General features: G+C 36.9%; 1 protein-coding gene across 20 annotated transcripts in view; it reads left to right on the top strand.

Moving 5' to 3' along the window:
• Positions 1 to 21,305, top strand: part of MBNL1 (muscleblind like splicing regulator 1) — a 200,759-nt gene that overhangs the window by 73,420 nt on the left and 106,034 nt on the right. For 2 of the 20 annotated variants that reach the window (XM_029214616.1, XM_029214614.1), the window contains exon 2: positions 16,193 to 16,311. The exons of 13 other annotated variants lie outside the window; for them this stretch is intronic. In XM_029214616.1, the coding sequence (XP_029070449.1) occupies positions 16,306 to 16,311 (6 nt within the window). In that variant the 5' untranslated portion in view covers positions 16,193 to 16,305. Of the gene's footprint in view, positions 1 to 13,411; positions 20,098 to 21,305 lie in introns of those variants that run through there. 5 more of the 20 variants (XM_029214620.1, XM_029214619.1, XM_029214613.1 and 2 more) reach the window with 5 other exon arrangements.

Genomic DNA, 21,305 nt, shown 5'->3' with positions numbered 1-21,305 from the left:
AGAAAAATGAAATCTCAAGTTACCAGCATTCTGGAAGTGATTTGATCACTAAGATGTGTTTATCTTATGACAAAACTCCTTAAAAGGATCCTGTTTCATACATTTCCAATTATTTAATGAATGTTGGTCTTGAAATTCAACAGGAAATTATTTAACACCATTACATACTTTAACTCCATCACCTTGGCGGCACGTTGGCCATTCTGTTTTTTGAACTTTTTTCTTTTTTAAATTCCGTTAGCACATATAAAACTGCGTCATCATAAACTTAAAGATTCAATGTTTTAGGTTTATCAGGTTGCTACAAATGTATTCCACTGTGTGGTTCTAAACTGCATGTGAATGAAAATAGGACTTGATCGATGGAAAATCATTTGTTTGTGGATTTACAGATTCTATTCCAGGTGGTTTGAAAAGATGCATTGTCCAGCAGCAACTTTTCCACCAGTGACAGTGCTCAGTGTGAGCTTGATGGATTCCAACTACTGGGTTTATCATTACTGCATAGATCTTTGGAAGGACAGGCTGCTAATCTCATTTCTAAGCCATGAGTAGCTATTGTGTCCATTTGAAGAACAGAAATACAATCAATACAGCTTAAAAAAAAAAGGCACTGTATGGTCATTCACAGATGGTTGCCAGCTTTCAAATTGTAATATCCTGGCTAGTTAAGTACCCTTGATTATTATGATTTTTCAGTATCAGGTTAATATTTAAAATTTGGAATATAACCTACTAGCCTTATTTATTTATTTATTTTTTGCGGTACGCGGGCCTCTCACTGTTGTGGCCTCTCGCGTTGCGGATCACAGGCTCCAGACGTGCAGGCTCAACGGCCATGGCTCACGGGCCCAGCCGCTCCACGGCATGTGGCATCTTCCCGGACCGGGGCACGAACCCGTGTCGCCTGCATCGGCAGGCGGACTCTCAACCACTGCGCCACCAGGGAAGCCCCCCTTATTTTTGTTTTTAATGTTGGAAGTGTTTCTAGCATTTTTGAAGTAACTTGAAAGAAAATCAGGATTCACCTGGGGTTCCACTTAGGTTAAGCTTTTACCAGAGTAACACTTGTAGAGGCAAATCACTGAGTAGTCAAGCTTCCACTACAATTAAAGCTTTATAAAAATTTCAAGAATGAAAACTTCCGGTGCTAGGTTTTTCCTTGAAAAAAAACTTTTTTTCTTGCTTAAATTTAAGATTTGTGTAGTCTTTGCGTTTTAAAAGATTGTTCATGGAATGTTCAAGGGTTTTGCATGATATTTAGAGATACTTTATGTTCCTTCATCACTTTCAGCATTGAACTCCAGTGATCCATAGATTCTTGGGATTGCAGTTAGAAGAGTCTTTAGAAATGACGTCATGCAATCCATTCGCTTTATAGATTAGGAAACTGAGGAGCCACTGGTGAGGTTAGAGCTTAATCATATTTGTAAAGATCCTGAGATTGGCAGGACCCTTAAATATGACAGGTCATAGGTCACAGCAAAAACTGGAATATGCTTTCTTCACCTTATGAAAATAACATATGACACACTTAGTTGATGATAACTACTATTAATTAAGGTTGAGTTGGTGCTATTCACTGCCATTAAGGTCCTTAACTCTCTTGACTATTGTGATGCCTTGATTACTGGTGGCATTAAAAGTTTATAGTGTTTTGAGGTTTAATAGTAGGCTCTCCAAAAAAAAAAAGTATACGTAAGTTTATAACAAAATTTACTAATAAAAGGATGTATAGGACACAATTTAAAATTATAATAAAACACACAATATCCTGTATTTTATATTCTATATAGCCAATTGATTTTTTTTTTTTTGCGGTACGCGGGCCTCTCACTGTTGTGGCCTCTCCCGTTGCGGAGCACAGGCTCCGGACGCGCAGGCTCAGCGGCCATGGCTCACGGGCCGAGCTGCTCCGCGGCATGTGGGATCTTCCTGGACCGGGGCACGAACCCATGTCCGCTTCATCGGCAGGCGGACTCTCAACCACTGCACCACCAGGGAAGCCCTAGCCAATTGATTTTTGCAGAATCCTTTTTTTTTTTTTTTTTTTTTTTTTTTTGGCTAAACTTGCATCTAAAGTCAACCTGTGGTTGCAGTTGACAGATGAGTTATTAGTTCTCTCTCTGTGCTCTTACTCATAAGAGGCCCTCATTATACAGTGATTATCAGATGAGACATACTTCATGAATAACTTTTCTTCTCTACATTTTCCTACCATTTTATATATTACAGAATAAATCACATTATACCTGATTTTATAGTTCATTTTTCATGTTTCTTTTTCCCACTATTTTGTAAGCTGCTTAAGAATGGGAGGCTTACATTCATCACCTCTCTATGTATGGTGTTTTGAATGTCCTTGGCATTCAGTGTTCATTGAATTGAAAGCAATGTTTCTTCCTGACCATGATCGATAATTGTGAGCAGATTTTATGTGCTTTCAAATTTGTTAGAGAATTTTTTTTCATGTAATAGGACATTTGTTGGGTAGTGACATAAAAATATTCATAAACTATTTCTCTAAGGAATCCAGCACCCTTCATTTATAGTAGGACTCTTCCAGTTAAATTTCTCTGACACTGTGATGGACTGTTTATGTTCTATTGATGGAAATCTCTGGAACAGGCCTTTATTTGCTGTCCTGCCATGTTTTGTATGTTATCTTGTGCAGGCAGCACACAGGGACCTGGTCAGTCTTCCTGATAATGGTGGCTGTATAGATGATAGCCCATGTCTCAGAGGGGAGTGATAATTGGTCGGGGCAGTGGCACAATACACAGTTATTTTTGTAACAGTATTAACTCACTGTTAGTAAGAGTGCTTTGTTGGGAAAGTATCACGCTTAGGTAGAAGAGTATTTATTCTTCAAATGTTGAATGGGGAGAAGCAATACTACCAGGGTAGCAACATCATCGGTGTTTTGTTTTTCCTTTTTCTTTCACTCTGCTGAGAATATTGAGAAAAGCATTGATTAGCGTTGGTGTTTGTTGTGAGGGGAACATTCTGGGATCCAGACTGCAACTATAACTACTGTTGTTTTTATTGTAGAACTAATAACAGTAACAAAGACACAGGTTATTTGTCTGGAGATCATGTATCTCTGTTGCACTTAAATTTCTCCACACTCCAATTTTAGGGAAAAAAATTTTTTTGACTTCCCAGTGTGAAACCTGTACAGTGTTGCATATCTTAAACCTGAAGAAGAAAAGAGAGTCCAAGCTTCCAAAAAGTATAAATGCCTAGGCCCTACCACTTATTACCTTGCTCATTATTTCTTCCCTCTGACAATTCTTTTAGGAGCTGTGTGACGAGCTATTTAAAAAAAAGTTCCGGAGAGTCAAAAACAATCCAGATTATGTTGATGCCAGTCGTCCTAGCAATTAAGTATTTGAGGAGAAACCTACATTTATCCACTTTGAAGAGAATCATTAGGAGGGATTAAAAATTTAGTACTTCAGGCTCATTTAGGGTTAGAGTGGAGTAATTATGTAGCTGGTAACAAATGCTAACAGTTCTCCACTTAAACAGTCACTTCCTGAGACACAGTGGCCCTCTTCAAGGAGCTTCACAATTTGTAAATGTTGTCTCCTTGGAGACTAAGTTCTGCTGACCCATTTTTTTAGATTTCGCGTGCTCTTCTGCAAAGTGTGCTTTCACGGAAGGTAAGGCCTTGATAATAATCTTAAAGAGATACGGGCTCTGTAGAGTATCTTCCTGCGGCATAAGCAATACTTACTGTCTTCATCAGTGAGCCTCTTCATATGGTGCTCAAAAGAGGACACCTTTGTACTACATTTACTGTATTTGTTGATAATTATGAGGCTAGTTTGATTTCCTAATCTTGCAAGTTGGGAAGTAAGTAAAATGCTCAAGAGACAGCCGATTGAGCCTGGTGTGCCATGCTTCCTTACCAAAACATTGAGTAGCTTTTTTTTTTTTTTTAAAATCAGTAAATCTGTATTTCAAGTCTTGCTTCTTATTTGTATACCACACAGTAACATGTTAATTTCACAAGAACACGTTGTTGGATCTACTTTTAAACTAATTGGAAGAGATGGTGATATTTGTTTTATCTTGAGTTTTTTTTTTTTTTTTTTTTTTTTGTAAATCTGGACAGATCAGATTTTACCAGGAACCAGTAACACCAGGAACAATCGCTTAATCCCTAACTTAAAGCCTATTCATTCTGGTTTTAGGTATGATTCTAGTAAGCCAGGTAGTATTACCATGGCACGGAAATATGAAAACACACACATTACTTCCTAGGTGATTTTACTGCATAAAAATGCAGTGACAGGAGAGATACATTAGAACTCTGTCATACTCCTAAAATAGATAGCCCATTGTAGTTAGGTTTTGACCTCCACATCCTCTGTCTGGAAGCTTTTTGAAAGCGGAGACTATTCCTTAGTTATTAGAATCTCCAGTGCCTACCCATAGGCCTGACACATGGTCAGCTTCCAATAAATATTACTTTACTTGCATTGACTTTAAAATGGGACGAAATGCAGAATAGCAGCTGAACTAGTAGCTCCTGACCCATGCCATGACCTTCCTTGCCCCACCCTTAAGATTCAAAAGACAATTAAGCTAATTATAGTCATTACAGTTGTAAATTAGACCACACATTTCATTAAAAATTGACACAGTCATCTCTTTGAAGGGAAATGAAAACTAGCATTGTATGTAGAACACTAAAATCACTTGACTTGAATTTTCACTTCTCAACTAATTGTGATATCACAAAGATAAAAATATACACCCGTAGTCTCATGCCAGTCTCCTAACTGGGCTGAAAAATGTCAATTTAGTTAAGTAACAAAATTGGTTATTGGAGTTATTTTATGTATTAGATAACAGTGTTGCTGATGGATTTTTTTTCATTTTTAATCATTTATTCTGTGAATTTTTCTGCCCTAAGGCAGTGGACTGAAAAAGTGACATTTTTCTGCTGTTGATAAGCATTATGAGTAGAAATCAATAGTTAAATTGACCCAATAAAAGATGCCTGGGACCTACTATTGAGACAAGAAGAACATCAGAAAGCAACCTATATAGACTCTAACAAGGCTCAGAAGCATCTTTTGCCTTTGTTTTGCATATGTATTAAATAGCAAAAGACAGTACTGATGAATTGCAGTTTTTTCTAGGGAGTCTATTTAAGTCAGGATTCTGTTAACTAATAGATAGGCTGCGGATTCATAAGAGCCAGATTCAGTAACATGCCACATGCCGAAAAAAGGGGACATACTGGTTTCAGGTTGGTAGACCTCTAAACAAATTTGTGTAGAATTTATCTTTTTTGCTTTGCTAATCACCAGCTGCTTTTCTTTAGCATTATATTTGCATTCTGTGTGAAAAATAGATTTTATATTTCATTTATAATTTATCTAGATAGGTTTATTTATTGGACACTGTTGTTAAATGATAAAGGAACTTTATAAGGAGATAGGATCAATATATAAACATTAATAATTCTAACTCTCTTTTATATAAATATAAAATTCATCTAACTATGCTTATTTAGTCAATGCTTTGTTAAATAGATAACCTAAAGGAATGTTTTCAAAGCAGTGGTGTACATACACTAATATTAATAATTTGGACTCCCTTTTATACACATACCTGTGTATAGAAATATCTGTCTGGATCTAGATCTAGATCTGTGAGGGACTGGCTTTTTTCCTCCTTCCTTATCAGTATCATTCAACCCCTTTTATATGATAGGTAGGTTGCAAGGCACAGGGTATGCAAAAATAATCCTCCGCGCCTCCTTTTGGTTGCAATGACTGTTGCTGACCCAAATCAAATAGTTTCCTTAAACTGTGCTTTCATTTTTCCACTTCTCTAGTTAGAAATAAATCCTCTTGTGTGCTCCCTGAGGGAGGAATAGTTTAGCAGGGAATCACTTACTAATTACTGTTCATTAATCACATAGAAAGAATACTTTTTTTAATGTCAACTCTGTCATTCATATAAAATGTATGTTTCCTTGAGGAACCTCTATGAATTACTTGTTTATCCTCATTGCCTTTCATATATTTCATTATACTCCTTAGGAGCTCAATAATTTCAAATATAAATTGTCTGTTCCTTATATACAAGAGTCCTGTAAATAACAGAGATAGCAGTGGCACCTTTTCTTTGATTTACTTGTTACCTCCTGGTCATATGATTAGCCTGTTAATTTAACTCTCTACCTGTATAGCTTGTTGAAAGCTGCAGCCAATGGAGTGCTGGGACTGGCTTACATAAGACCTGTTCCCAACTCCAGGTTAAGTGATGTCGTATTGGCAGCTTAAAATTGGCCATGGTAGGAGGATTTACACTGTGGAAATTGGCAAATGCTACAATTCCCTCCCCAGAGAGCTACTTCTTAAACACGTAGCAGCACCCACTGTTTATAGAATTGTCTCTCCTTTTTTAAAAAATTGTTTGACCATATGGAATATCCATGTAGAATTTTATTTCCAGATATTTTCTTTCTCTGCTGTTTTATTTATTTCCAGATTTTTTCTTTCTATACCACTTGCCAATTGAGTGACTGGGAAGGTTACTTAGCCTTTCTGTGCCCCAGTGTCCTTATCTGTATGAGAGGGATAGTAACAGTACCCACCCTGGGACTGATGTGAGGTTGAGTAAGAAGTACACTTATCTCAGTATATTAGCAAAATGCCTGATGTACAGTGAGCACTCAAGTAGCGTTACCATTTATCTCTCTGTACTTTAATTAATAGATATTTATTGATCCCTTACTAAGTACTTAGCATTTTTCTGAGTCCAGTGGGTCATTGATTGAGACTCAGTGCCTCTAACAATGAGTGTTAGCCATAGTGCCCTGTGGTAAAAGCCTTCCTCTTTTGCTCTTCCAACTTAATGTCCTCTATTTTTGTTTGTGCTGTTGTTTCTTTCTGCTGAGAACTTTTTTCTTCCTATATGAGTTTTGCAGACTTTTTTCATATTTAGGTTTAGTTTAGACATGACCTCCTCTAGGAAGCTTCTCCTCACTCCAGCCCTGGCCGTCCTATTGTCCTGCCTCCTCGTTTCTGTAATGCACCCAGTTCATATCTCTGTAACTGTCTTTGGCACATCAATCATAATTATGCATCTCCCTCCCTCTCTGGATTTGAGTCCATGGCCTGTGACTTAACCACCTTTGTGTTCTCGTCATTTAGTGAAATACTTGTTACATAGTAGACCCCATAGAAAAAGATCAAATGGTTGTTGGTTGAAGAAATAAGCTAGAGACTTTGCTCATAAAGACCTTATTACTTGGTTGAAGAGATGATAATATACACATGTGACATGAAGGTGAACAAGAAAGCATTTTAATAACGATATCTATATTTGTATAGATATAAATTAAGTCTACAAGTTATTTTCATATATACATGATCTTGAAGTAGGAAAGATCATTTTTTTCCCTGCTACAGATACAGATATTTATGTTCACAGATATAAATGAATTGAGTTAGGTCAGCCAGATCAGATTTGAAGAAGCAAAGCCTAGCTTGTCAACCAGGTTTTGTGACTCTGAGTTAAAAATATAAGAGAAAGTTTGGTTATTCTTCTAGACAGTAACAACTCGTTCTCTTCTGCTTTCCTTTTTTTTTTTTTGTAGCTTTAAAAAATTATTGTGGTAATTTTTAAATATACACACAAAATTAGAGAAATACTGTAACAACTTCTGTGTATGTATCAATCTGCATTTTCTATGGCTGTATCCATGTGAACATTCTGTGAACATTTGTCCATTTTGTTTCACATACTACTTTCCACATACCTTTTGTTCCTGATGTATTTTAAAGCAAATCTCAGACATCCTGTCCTATCAGTTTGCTTATATGTATGTAGGAACTTTATGTGTTAAGAACTTGTTTTAAATATAACTTGTTTTAAGTATAACTCTATTTCCAAATCTATCAGTATTGACAATAATTTCATTTTATCACTTTTTTTGTTTCTTTTTTTATATCTGAATTTTATTTTATTTTTTTATACAGCAGGTTCTTATTAGTCATCCATTTTATACACATCAGTGTATACATGTCAATCCCAATCTCCCAGTTCATCCCCCCACCCCCACCACCGCTTTCCCCCCTTGGTGTCCATACATTTGTTCTCTACATCTGTGTCTCTGTTTCTGCCCTGCAAACCGGTTCATCTGTACCATTTTTCTAGCTTCCACATATATGCATTAATATATGATATTTGTTTTTCTCTTTCTGACTTACTTCACTCTGTATGACAGTCTCTAGGTCCATCCACGTCTGTACAAATGACCCAATTTCGTTCCTTTTTATGGCTGAGTAATATTCCATTGTATATATGTACCACATCTTCTTTATCTATTCGTCTGTCAGTGGGCATTTAGGTTGCTTCCATGACCCGGCTATTGTAAACAGTACTGCAATGAACATTGGGATGCATGTGTCTTTTTGAATTATGTTTTTTTCTGGGTGTATGCCCAGTAGTGGAATTGCTGGGTTATATGGTTATTAATTCACTTAATTCCCACTTTACATTCAACTTTTCCCAGTTGTCACAGCACATCTTTTTTACAGGTAGATTGCTCAAATGAGCGTCTAAATAAAATTGTCAGATGTGCATCTAAACAACATCTATTTGGATTTTACGTCTTTTAAGATTCTTTTAATCTATGATAATTCCTGCTTCTTCCCCACTCCCCCACCCCATGTCTTTATTAGTTGAAAAAATCAGGTCATTGTCCTGGAGAACATCTGAGATTCTGAATTTAGCTAATTGCTTCCCTATAGTATCATTTAGCGTGTTCCTCTATCACCCTTATTTTCTGTAGACTAGAAATTAAAGCTAGAATTGAGTTTAATTTTAGTGCTACTACTGTTATTTGGTGAGAATACTTCCCACATGGTGCTGTGTACTTCCAATTGCATCCCATCAGGAGGGAATAATTTCATTTCTCTCCACTTCTAATGATGCTGAAATCTATCAGTAAGTTCAGGTGAGCCTGAGCCAATTCCTGTAAAGTTCTCCATCAAAATTGGATCCAGTGGCTTCACTCCATTGTCGAGCATTTCATGGCGCCATGATTTTGTTAGGGATTGCAAAACGGTGACTTTTAACTATATTATTCCTGCTGCATTTATTATCTGGAATTTTTCTGTAAAGAGCTTTTCCTTAGTATCTAATTGGCAACTCCACAATGCAGTTTATAGCAAAAAGATGGAGAAACTGCATGATTTTTTATTTACCAATTTTCAGAATCAGACATTAACTTCTAATATAAGATCTAAATATAGTATAGTTATTCAAAGGATTCTAACAGATTTTTACAAAATTTCCCTTGAGGAAATTCTTTGGGTTATTTCTCCTAATCTTTTTTTTTTTGATGAATGCATTTTGATAACATTACTTCCCATGGAAAGTTCCCTTTCCCTTCTTTTTTGTTTACCATAAATATACCTCTATATGATCGAATCTGTTCACTCAGAAGATATGTATTGATCATCTTTTTCTCTGGTAACACTGTGCTAGGCTAGCTACTAGGGGTGTAGACGCTAGCCCTGCTTTTTCACAGAATATATACTTTGGGTTTTTCTTCTACTCATAATATGATATGATTAAAAAAAATAAACATGTATATGAATCTGTTTCTGCTTACTATCATATTTGGTGTCCTATTTATACATTTTAACGAACAATATTTTTAGCTGATTTTAGAGACCCTGGCCCTGGTGTCTAAAATAGGAACAATAAAGAGATTTCAAAGTTAAGTTGTGACTGCTGACCCAAAGAAAAATGAAGTATTTCCATACAGGGCACTGTATGTGACAAATGAGGAAGTTTTTATTTTTATTATTTGGAAAGGTAAGAAGAGGGAATAATGGGGACCTCCCCAAGACAAAGTGGTAAGATCCTGTGCTATTTTAATATAAGCAAATATTTGAACTTAATTTGACTTCTATTTTCAGGAACCGAGGGTGACATTTTATGGCTGTCTTTATCTCCTATAATTAAAATGTGTTTTGTCAGGATTTTTTAAGGCATTTTTGCATTTTAGAAAACATACAACTTCTAAAGCTTTGTGAACATCTTGTATGAATAGCCAGTGTAAATGAGACTAGTAGGACACTCCTTTCTCTAAGGGATTCTGTGACTGTGAGATAGTGAATATGACATAATGTTGAATTCACCAGAAAAATGTATTACGTAAACCTGAGGCTATAATTTATATTGTTTTGTTAGACATGTGATACTAATGTTGTAAAATTTTAGATTATATTATTTAAATGAACATTGTAATTCTAAAACTGTTCTCAGATGTACTCTTTCACTCATGTTCAGACAGTATGAGATAGCTGTTACGGTTATTTGAAATTAGGGTAAAAGGCAGATTCCTGGCATATCATTAAAAGTATTTTTTGCAGTTGAAAATCAGAAAGATAGAGAAATATTACATTCTGCTTATGAGTCTATGCTAATGTGTTTTATGATGTTATGGAGAAGTGCAGGGAGGCAAGAGATTTTTAAAAGCAGTGATATTAGGTTTGCTTTCTAGCACCTACCTTATCAGGAAATTTGAAAGGAAACAAAAAACTAAGCCCTTTAATTGTGATATCTGGTAACTGAGGATTAAGCTGACTTGACTTTGAAGATCAAAATTGCTGTTTATATTATGTCAATTGAAAGAATAGTTGCATTTTTGACTTGAGGAAGTAGCTTAATCTGAATAGCATGAAAGTTGACCAGAAAGTGTGCTCATCCATAAATATTGACTGTTTTAATCTGTAGAAAATGGAAGGCTAGCAGCAAGGATATAGTAGTAAACTTCTAAACGGAGTTGGTGAAAATTAAATGTTATGCAACATGAAAAGAATACCAGGGGAAAAATGGACAGAGTAGAATAACAGGAAGATTAGTCATTTCTGGAAGGAAAAAAAAAAGTGGGGAGCGGGGGAAGAAATATTTTAAACAGGAAGGTGGAACTGGAAGTACCAGTGATAACAAACAGGAGCTCATTAGAGGGCGAAACTGGGCTTTAAAAAAAAAGGGATGATACTGGTCTCATGTAATTACAACATATAGTCTTTATGTTAACAGCAAACAAAAGCACAAGTGGGGAAATTTTTCTGTTAGGGATTAAGAGAACCCTGTAGAAATAAAAGAATGATGTTTACTCCTTGGCTGAGCTGACTTGGCTTAGGTCAGACAGCACTGTCCAAGTGCATAAAGAAAATGGCTTTCTTTTAAAACAAACAAATGTTCTACTGTTTTCAAGTGTTGGGCAAAATAAAAGCATTCTGGACATATTAAAATATGTAAGCTACTTGGTTTGAAATAATTTTCACTTATATATTTACTTATCTGAAGTAAACAGTAAACTGAAGGAGTAGCAATCTCCAAATACTTTAAGAATTATTTCTATAAATTCTCGAAAGTATAAATTTTAACTCTATATATCAAATGAAATATATATAACAGTCCCTATAACAGAAAACAGGAAACCACAAGTGTGTGCGCGTGCGTGCGTGCGTGTGTGTGTGTTGGTGAAATCCTATTAATCCCGAATTTCTGTTAGGGGCATTCATGGAACAGCTTTTGCTGGACACATTTTTCAGCCTCTCGGAGTGTTCTCACCTGTCAAAGGGGAATAATAATATACCTGCCTCAGAGTTGTGTAATGAGGATTAAGTGAACTGGTAGACACAGACCCGGAAGTGGCATTTTGTTTTTCTAATTTTAATCCTGTATCCTTATATTGAGCACAGGCTTGTGTGACGCATTTCCAACTAACCAGCTAACACATGGGAAGATGTACAATTGCAGTAGAAGCTCTTACTGATGCCTTGATAACTAAAATGTCATATGATAGGTTACAAATGTATCTATACTTGACAAATATGACACTATTACTTCCCTTGGCCATTCCTTAGTAACTACAGTAAACAATAAATTACATAAAAATTACTGAGAAAGTAGATATCTCTAAGGTTATATAAGCACGGCATCAGGACAAAATTTGCTTATTCTCCTATGAGAGAATTTTGTGCAACTATATGGGACATATTCTGTATCATTGCATTCATAGAAATGCGTTATACAGTCAGGTAAGCATTTCCTGTTGATTTTATGATAAATTGCAATATTTTCATGGCACATGTGCACATACTTCCTGAGGTAAATTCTAATTCCAGCACAAAATAACCAGTTTGCATGAACACCAAATACTGCTAAAAAGTTCTCTCTGTTTCTCCCTCTCTCCTCTCTACCTTTCTCTTCTCTCCTCCCTCTCTCCCCCTCTCCACCCTTACCCACACAAATGTAGACACTCTACACACACACACACACACACCTACACACACACACACACACACACACACACACCCTCCCAGGCATAACTGCATAGGAAATGTTTATTTTCCAAACTCCAGAAAACAAACCTTATCTCAAACACTGAAAGTCCTTCCTTTTCCTGGTTTGGAAACACTAAGTCATACTTGTAGATTTTCTTTAGCCAGCATTTAGGTTTATTTAAAGCATAAAGTTGTGAGGACAAAATGACTCAGAAATTTGTAATGCACAATTAAAGCTTTTCACTTTTAGGTCACCAGTTCATATCTAGCCGACTTAGTTAAGGATTGGTTACAGTTGGTGCATTGTTTAGTTTCCAGAAGAAGCCGGGAAGCTCACTGCAACTCCTCCTGTTCTGATCTGTGAACGGGCTAGAGTTGATGCTTATTAACATATTTCTTTGCAGATAAAGCCAAGTTCAAGGAATTAAATAAAAGAGAGTAGACCCAGTAGGAGTTGATGAATAAGAAGCAGTTAATTTATTCATCTACAAATATAATGTCTCTTGACTGATATCTTTCTAAAAGTAATGTGTTAAAATGATCAGAATCAGGGCTTCCCTGGTGGCGCAGTGGTTGAGAGTCCACCTGCCGATGCAGGGGACACGGGTTCGTGCCCTGGTCTGGGAAGATCCCACATGCCGCGGAGCGGCTGGGCCCGTGAGCCATGACCGCTGAGCCTGCGTGTCCAGAGCCTGTGCTCCGCAGCGGGAGAGGCCACAACAGTGAGAGGCCCGCGTACTGGGGAAAAAAAAAAAAAGATCAGAATCATATTTCTATGTTTTTAATTACAGCGTCATAACAGCAAGAAGTAAGAACTGTAACTTCAATAGATAAGTCAAACAATGAATATATACATATATATGCTTATATAAAATTTGGACAATTTCATAAACGAGTCATGATCTTCCTAGTCTATCACTTAGTAGTGCCAAGGTCATAAAATCATTTGTTATGCTCTGCCTTATGTAAGAGGCTATGGAATTTTTTTTTCTCACCTAAAAAATTCCAGAATGTGTTTTTTTGTTTTTGTTTTTTTTTTTTTGCGGTACGCAAGCATGTGGGATCTTCCTGGACCGGGGGCACGAACCCGTGTCCCCTGCATCGGCAGGCGGACTCTCAATCACTGCGCCACCAGGGAAGCCCCAGAATGTGTTTCTGGAAAATTTTTGAATAGCTCTTGTGTTAATTCAGTGTTAACATTGGGCACTGAGATAAATTTAAATCTTGGTGTCAGCCAAAGAGTAAATCAAGCTTATGTGGGTACGGTATGTAGTACCACTTCCCAAGGAATTCTACAGAGAAGGTAGTTGTCTAGAAATGGGGTAAAGAATTGTCATCTTCCTTCTGTGGAAACTTTTGATTGTAAAAATAATTGAGAGTAAACAGACTCCAATGCATCACCTCAAGCTATGCCACGTGGGTTTGTAAATTTCTCTCTGCTAAATGTCGCCAAATGGCTGCATTTCTTACAGCTGGTGGCTAAATTCTGACGGAGGGTAGACACCTTTACCATAACTGTATTTTCTCTCTGAACTTTTCATGGATTCTTATGGTAATTTATGTCAGGTTAAAGCCAAAAAAGCTAAAGCTACCCAGAATTCATCCTGAGAGTTAGGCTTTGCTGCCAAATTAAAGAAATAGCCTGGTCTCAGTATTCTTCATTGGTTTTTCAGACTTACACCTGGGACCCTAGGTGCTTGATTAGAGTTGTCTGACATTCCCCAGATGGCTTTGTGTCCTTAAGAGCTAATTCAAAGAAGGTCATTTCAGCTGCTGAATATTCAAGCAAGTGTCTTGGCCCAAGGTTGATTGCAGCCATCATCTCAAGGGATGAACCTTGGATTTCTGAAGCTTCCTCTAAGCTCACAATTATTGTCTTGGCCCTGCACATAATTACATTTATTTGCCAATGATGGGAATAAAATATAAATATGACTGTCAGCAATGGTAATTCCCCAAAACAGAATGACTGACACTGTGATGATAATAATGTTACTGTCCTGTTAGTGCCTCTGAAGATATGATACATTGGAATAAAATGTGAAAGCCGAATTTGTCCTTGACTTTTTAAAATCTGAGAATCCCATAAAATATTTGCTAATTCCTTAAGTTAGTAAGCATCATGAAGGAAAATGATAGAATTGTGTCTTGTATAAGCTCATGTACTTTATACATATGTTTTTGAAAAGAGACGGGATAGCACATCCTCCTTCCACCAGGGTTCTGGCCAGACCTGACATTTCTTATCCCTTTTCATCTAACATGCAGTCAGCTGTCAGGAGGCAGTAGAGGGTAGGCGTAGGCACAAAACCACAAAACCACAGTTTCAGGAGCTGCATTCCCTGGATCCAAAGTTTACATTTGCTGCTTAGTGGTCCAATGAGCTTGGGCGACTTCCTTAACATTCTTACCCCACTAAATAGGAGTGTATTCACCTCACTGGCTTGTTTTGAACCTTGAAGAAATTAATACATGCAAAGGACTTATGGAATTTTAGGGCACACAATAAGTACTGTATACATATTAGCTGTTTAGGTAAACTTGCAGTACAGAAATAAATGAAAACCAGAACTGATGCTGCAGTTTTAACAAGATGTTTAAGAGCTCCAGGTCTGGAACTGTACAACCTGGGTTCAAATCATTTTCGAGCCCTGTGACCTTAAACTTGTCACATAACTTGACTGAGCCTCAGTTTTCTCATTTGCAAAATGGGGACCGTAAATAATACCTGATCTGCAGTTGCTGTGAAGATTAAACGGGATAACACATGTAAAGTACTGAGTGCCTGGCACTACTTGAGTATGTGATGTGTGTTAACTACTGTTCTGATTTTTATTTTGATGTTGAAGTGAACACATGAAGTATTGGTACACGAGCAACATGGCATACTCGGAACCTGTGTATGTAGGGTTTCAGTTTTGCTAATGAGAATTGTTATTTTCTACTGTGCAGAGAACACGTGCCTTGGAGTTTATAATTATTTTCTAATTGTTAGGAAAATAATGATCTGGTTTTCACTTATCCTTTGTTGGACTGTTTAGATTTTTTTAAAAAATCTGTAGATGCTTTTTTTAACCTGTAGGATTTGAGCTCTGGATGAATCGGTTAAGTAAAGTAAATGCTTTGTTAGTGATGTTACCTTCTCTTTGTCCAGCCATATTCTAGCCACTCATTAAGTTGAACACCACTGGGAAGAAAAGCAACTCATCAATAACATCAAAAAGGGAGTGAAAGATAGAGGCAGAAAAGACGTTGCTTCTGTAAAATAAAGTTCATGAGACCTGATATTTCACCATCTGTTGGGAGTGTTGTAAAGATTATGAAAACATTAGCATTTGTAAAACGTGATTCTGTGCCAGGAAGGCAGATAGAATATTATGCAAGAAATGACCAAAATTGCATGATGGCATTTGTTTTCGTATGGTAACATCCGTGTTTTCATTAACAGGAAATTTTAGGGCCGTCTACCTGCTTCTTAGGAGTGGGAAAGGTGAATGAAAATTTAAAAAGGATTCATCCAGGCTTCCTTATGATAAAGTAAATCTTTAAGAATGTGTTTTCCATAGAATTAGAAACTTAGAATTTCATAGTAACGGTATATTTATCACCTTGTTTGGGGAGCAGACTTAAAGCATGATCACAGGAAAACACCTGTTTTGACACACTGTGGGGAAGGTGCAAACATACGGGCAAACTCTGTCTAGGTGTAGAGTATACAAGAGTGCTTTGGCTAGCATCCTGCAAGGAGTTGGGTCTCAACGGTCTGCTCCAGCTTCTGCTGCTGCTGCTGCTGCTAATATTGCTGGGAAGGAAAAGAGGCTGACCTGGCATATCCTTTACTCTTGGTGCTGCAGCAGTCACTCAGGAAATGTGGTTTAAGGGAACCTTCTGGATCCTTTTCATGGCACCATGGCAAGAAGAAGCCGTATCTTATCTATTGAAGATAAAGCATGGAGTTGGCTAATGGATGCTGGTGAGTGAATAAGGCAACTGGGGAGCCAGTTTACTAAGATACCTTTTGGGCAGGTTCGCTCTGTCAAGGATTGAGGTGGCGTCCATGGGAAAATGGCATCTGATAATCTGAATATCAGAACATTGTTTTAGAAAGGAATCATAGTTTTAACACTGGTGACCTGATCTGTGATCCTGTGTATGTTCCATAAATAAACATATTTATTTCCAGCTTTACTACTTGAAGATACTAATCCTGAAGTTTGCTAGCTATCTCAGTATGTGGAGTATAGTTTCCCATGTAATTTCTCAGGCAGTATTTAATCTTCATTCTTGTTTTTCATTTGACTCCCAGTGATTAAAAAAAGAAAATAACTTTCTAGTATATGAAAGCAGTTATTTTCCCTTTCAGTTCTAAATGAGCCCCTCCTTTTTTTTCAGCACAATAGAGTATAGAATTTTAAATTAAGAGATTATTTAATACACAAATTCTTGCCAGGAATATTCTTTTCAAGATAATTATGTGAGCAGATTAGTAAGGTATTGTTTATATTAGTCACATAGTTGCACAGGATGAACCTTTGACATTAGCAATAAAGAAACTTCATTGCTAATGTATTTATCTGCCAACACAATGTGTAATAGTTTCCTTGAGCAAGTTTCTTCATTGGTAAAACGAATAATTTGAATGAGCTCTCTCAATTTTTCTCGCTCCAACATATTCTCCTCTAAAATGTCCTTATCCCAAAGCAGCAGCCATTTGTGATAAGCCTACTGTGAGATTTGAAATACATAGGTATCTCTTCCACCTTCTAATTTATAACAGAGATGAATGTGTGCCAATTTATAGTTCACCTGTGTCTTTCATTAAAAGATTAGAAGATGCAGAAATATCAAGTTTTCCATAGAGGTATAGACCAAGTTTTTCTAGAATAATTAATCTATGATTAATAGGTATTCCATGAAAAATGTTGACAATCAAGTTTAGGAATTTTCAGGAGCATAATAAAGGTTCTGACAAGCCGTGTAGGAAGACCCCTGTTTAACTTTAATTTTTAAGAACTCTATTTGACTATAACCCGCCCCTCCCACCCCCATGCTTTTGAGGAGTGCCTTTTCACATGTGGCACCACTGTTCCGCCAGTAAATATGTACTGAGCCCCTACTATGTTGCCAGGTTAAGGTTAACTAGGTGCAGGGATAGAGTTGTAAGCACCTTTGTCAAAAATTTCTCCCTTTGTGATGCTTAACAACAGAGAAACACTGATTTAGGTTATCTCATTACTTTAGGAAGATACTTTAGTAGCAATCTAATGTTTATTTTTAAAAAGCTAGTACCGATTTTTCTATTTTCACTGACAATCCTGACATACCATTCTGTCTGAAGAGGTTTATCATTGAATGGACTCTACCATTTCAAGTGGCAACATTAATTCAGTCTCTTATCTTCTCTTCCACATTTTTTTGTTTGTATGTTTTAGTTTTTGTTGCTTACATTGTTGAAACTGATTTTCATGAGTGGGCTTGAGAACAGAGGTCAGAAAACAAACTGTAATTGATTTTTTAATGTATTATTTAAAGTCAGACATTACACTAAAAAGAAAGCTCAGCTTCCATTTAGTTTCTACCATAGGGACTCCATCTTTCGTTATGCAAACCTATCATATTGACATGATTGTGTTTTAAAAAATTAAGTTTTAGTTCAAACCAACATCTACACTTAGGCACCGTTTATAAAGTAGAAGTATTTTTAAAGGGAAATTCAGATTCCTCATCCTCTTATAAAATCTCAATTCTCTCAAATTTAAAATACTAGCTGCTTGGGCAGTACTTACTATTTTGTAGTTTAAGGATTATTTCATTTTATAAAAATATCTGACCCAGGGCTTCCCTGGTGGCGCAGTGGTTGAGAGTCTGCCTGCCGATGCAGGGGACACGGGTTCGTGCCCCGGTCCGGGAAGATCCCACAGGCCGCGGAGCGGCTGGGCCCGTGAGCCATGGCCGCTGAGCCTGAGTGTCCGGAGCCTGTGCCCTGCAGCGGGAGAGGCCGCAACAGTGAGAGGCCTGCGTACCGCAAAAAAAAAAAAAAAAAATCTGACCCATAGCGACTTTCTGGACATAAGTAAGTTTGCCCAAGCAAGAGCTGCTTTTATTGTATAGGTTATTAACATAATATATACAACATAACATAACCACATGTATATGAGGTGAGGGATGGAAGTCAGCCTTTCCCAACACTTGTTATTTGAGTTATTTGACACCAAGTAAAATAGATTATTATTACTGTTCTAGTTAACCTGAACTTAATATATGTTAAGTAAATACCTGAAATCAAGAATTACACACACAGAATGGCCATTAGGCAGTAAAGTTTCTTTTCATTTAACTCTAAAACAATATAAAATACTATGCATGGTTAATTTGCTTCTAGTCTTGAAAAAGTGACAGTTCCTAAATGAGCCTGGTCATTTTAATTTTGATTCATATTAGGGATGATTAAAGTTCTGTCAGAGTTTATATTTGGTCCCTGGCTTGATTTTACCCAGCTCATTAAAGCAAAATTGTCTTAGGGTCTGTCTCTTGTAGCTGTTTACTACTTAATATTCAGCTGGCTCCTCAAGATAAGTTCCTGAGGGTTTGTGAGAAGTTGAAGAGCGGCGAATAGTGGTTAACAAGCTATAAGCATCTCCATGGAAAATAGAACCTCGTGAAGCCCAGATTTAGGAGAATCTTAGTGAGTAGTTATCTGACAATGCATTAAAACCTAATAAGTTAAACTCATTTTTCTTTCTTCCTCCTTTTTTTTCTCTTTTCTTTTTTCCATCTGTCCCTCTACTCATCTCTGAACACTTTGTCCATTTCCTTTTCTTCTTCATATTCTTCTCTTACCTCATGAATTCCTTCAGTCTCCCTCATCTGATCATAATAGAAAGTGATGTATTTGATAAAACATATGTTGTATTTAAAAAGCAGTTTTAATGATTTCTCCATTTAAAAATCAACTGCGTTTAACCTTCTCTCTGTCTTTTCATTTTCTCCTCCCATAATGGACAACTTTGCCTTTTAACCTCTGTTGCCTTGTGGATCCGCACTCTGTGACTTTTTATATTTGTAAATTCCCTTATCTTAATGTAAATATTATAGTGATGGGATTTAGGAATTTGATGCCACTTATTAGATTTTTAACCTCAAATCTAGTAGGCTTACTATAATATGTCTTCCTTACTTTTCTTTCTAGAACTAGAGCTCCATATCCCCCCTCAACTGTGTTTTTGGCTGTCTGTGGGATGCTAGAATGGCCTATCTCCATGTATTTTGTTGCATTTTGCCATTGCTTCTTGTGTTCTGTCGGGGAATTTTGATGATTCTTTTCAAGTGCTACTTGAGCTCTCTGCTAGTTGTTCCCGTTCCCTTGTTCTCTTAGGGTCTCGCGCTGTGTGGTCATGTCTCCACTTCCTTGGCTCTGTCCTTTGACAGACCCTTGGGTTCCCTGATGGCTGCCTCTAAACCCTCGTGAGGGCGGGAATATTCCTCCCCCTGCTGCTACGATTGAGCGCCCTGTGCGTGCTGGGTACCACGTTGCCCTCTACACTTGCTTTCAGTTGTTAAGGCTTCCCAAGCTTTGGCTGTGGCTCAGTGATCCTGCTGTCAAAACCCTGAAGCTTTCCTAGCCTCGACGCTCAGTGGTAGCAGCAGGTGTTGGGATTTCTCCAAGCCCCTAAGACCCTGGGAGCAACAGAATGGCCGTTTGACATAGACCTCAGGAGTTTTCAAAGCACCAAGAAACCTCTCCAGAAGATATGTAAAGGTAAGGTACTGATTTCTCTAGGAAGCTGTTTTAGAAGCTAAAATACCTACAGCCATTAATTTAACGTAGACTCCATAGCTAGAGTATCCTTGGGCAACTCTGTATCTGATGATAGAGCCAAAACAAAACACTTCCTTTAGGAATGTGGTGTGATAATCGCATTTCTCTTTGGTTTTATTGAGATTAAACTTGGCATTGAACTGATTTTTGAGAACATTTTTTCCATTCTTTGAAGTGGAATTCATGAAGCACCTTTTGGCTTTGTGCATCTTGTCAGAAGCATCTTGCTGAGAAGTGAAACAGTTAAAAATAAATTAGAAATTATTTATCTTTCCAAATGCCTGTATTTTATTTACCTCTCCATTCATGTTTAAAACCAGAAACAAACATGAAATGATTATATCCTCAAATTCTTCAAACTCAAATTCCTATGTCCATAGTTAATTCAGAAGGAATGGGAAAGGCAGCTCAGATCATGGTAGTGCTAGAATACGTTATTGTCCGTTGTCAAAAATACTGCTTGGCATTCTACATATAGCAGTCTCTTTTCTTTTAGGATTTAAGTTCAGGTTTTGTTGTTTTTTTTTTTTAAAGGGGATTATTTCCCTGCCCCTATTTCTTGGGGGAAAAATTTTATTCCATTTGCATGTAAAAACCAGGATGAAAGATACACGTGGGGTGTTGGTGTGTGTGTGAGGGCTGGGAGGGAGCACAGCAGCATCTCGGAGTGAACGACCCAAATCATCTCTTCAGCATGAATAGCTTTTGTGGCAACTGGTATTTATTTATAACTTTTATTCTTTACTCAGCCTCCATTCATAGACGTTATTCTCGGAAGTGTTATTAACACACCTCTTCTAATATGAGATCTTTGGCGGCCTTACTATCAATTCATGTCTTCTTTTTTCTCCCTTTGTTTTCTTTTCAATAAGGACTTAATCTCTTAATTGATTCCCTATGGTTGGAATTAAGGCTATTATTAGCTTACTGTCACGTTGAAACACTTTCATCTCAATAACCAAAAATATAACAGGTTTTAAAAATGAAAAAGAAGAATGTTGACTAATAGCTGTGCAAAATGAAAACGAAGATTTATCTTTGATAGTGCTTACTTTAGCATGCTTATTTTTAAAACTAAAAGATGTTCAACAAAGTATTTTATTTACACTTGCAAATATCCAAGTTTTATTCCCTCTAGACCTCGAAGC

This window comes from Monodon monoceros, unplaced genomic scaffold (genome assembly GCF_005190385.1).
Source record: "Monodon monoceros isolate NGI ecotype Baffin Bay Population unplaced genomic scaffold, NGI_Narwhal_1 Super_Scaffold_11, whole genome shotgun sequence".
Lineage (NCBI taxonomy): Eukaryota > Metazoa > Chordata > Mammalia > Artiodactyla > Monodontidae > Monodon > Monodon monoceros.
Note: the sequence above shows the minus strand (reverse complement) of the source record. Positions and strands in the feature narration are given on the sequence as shown.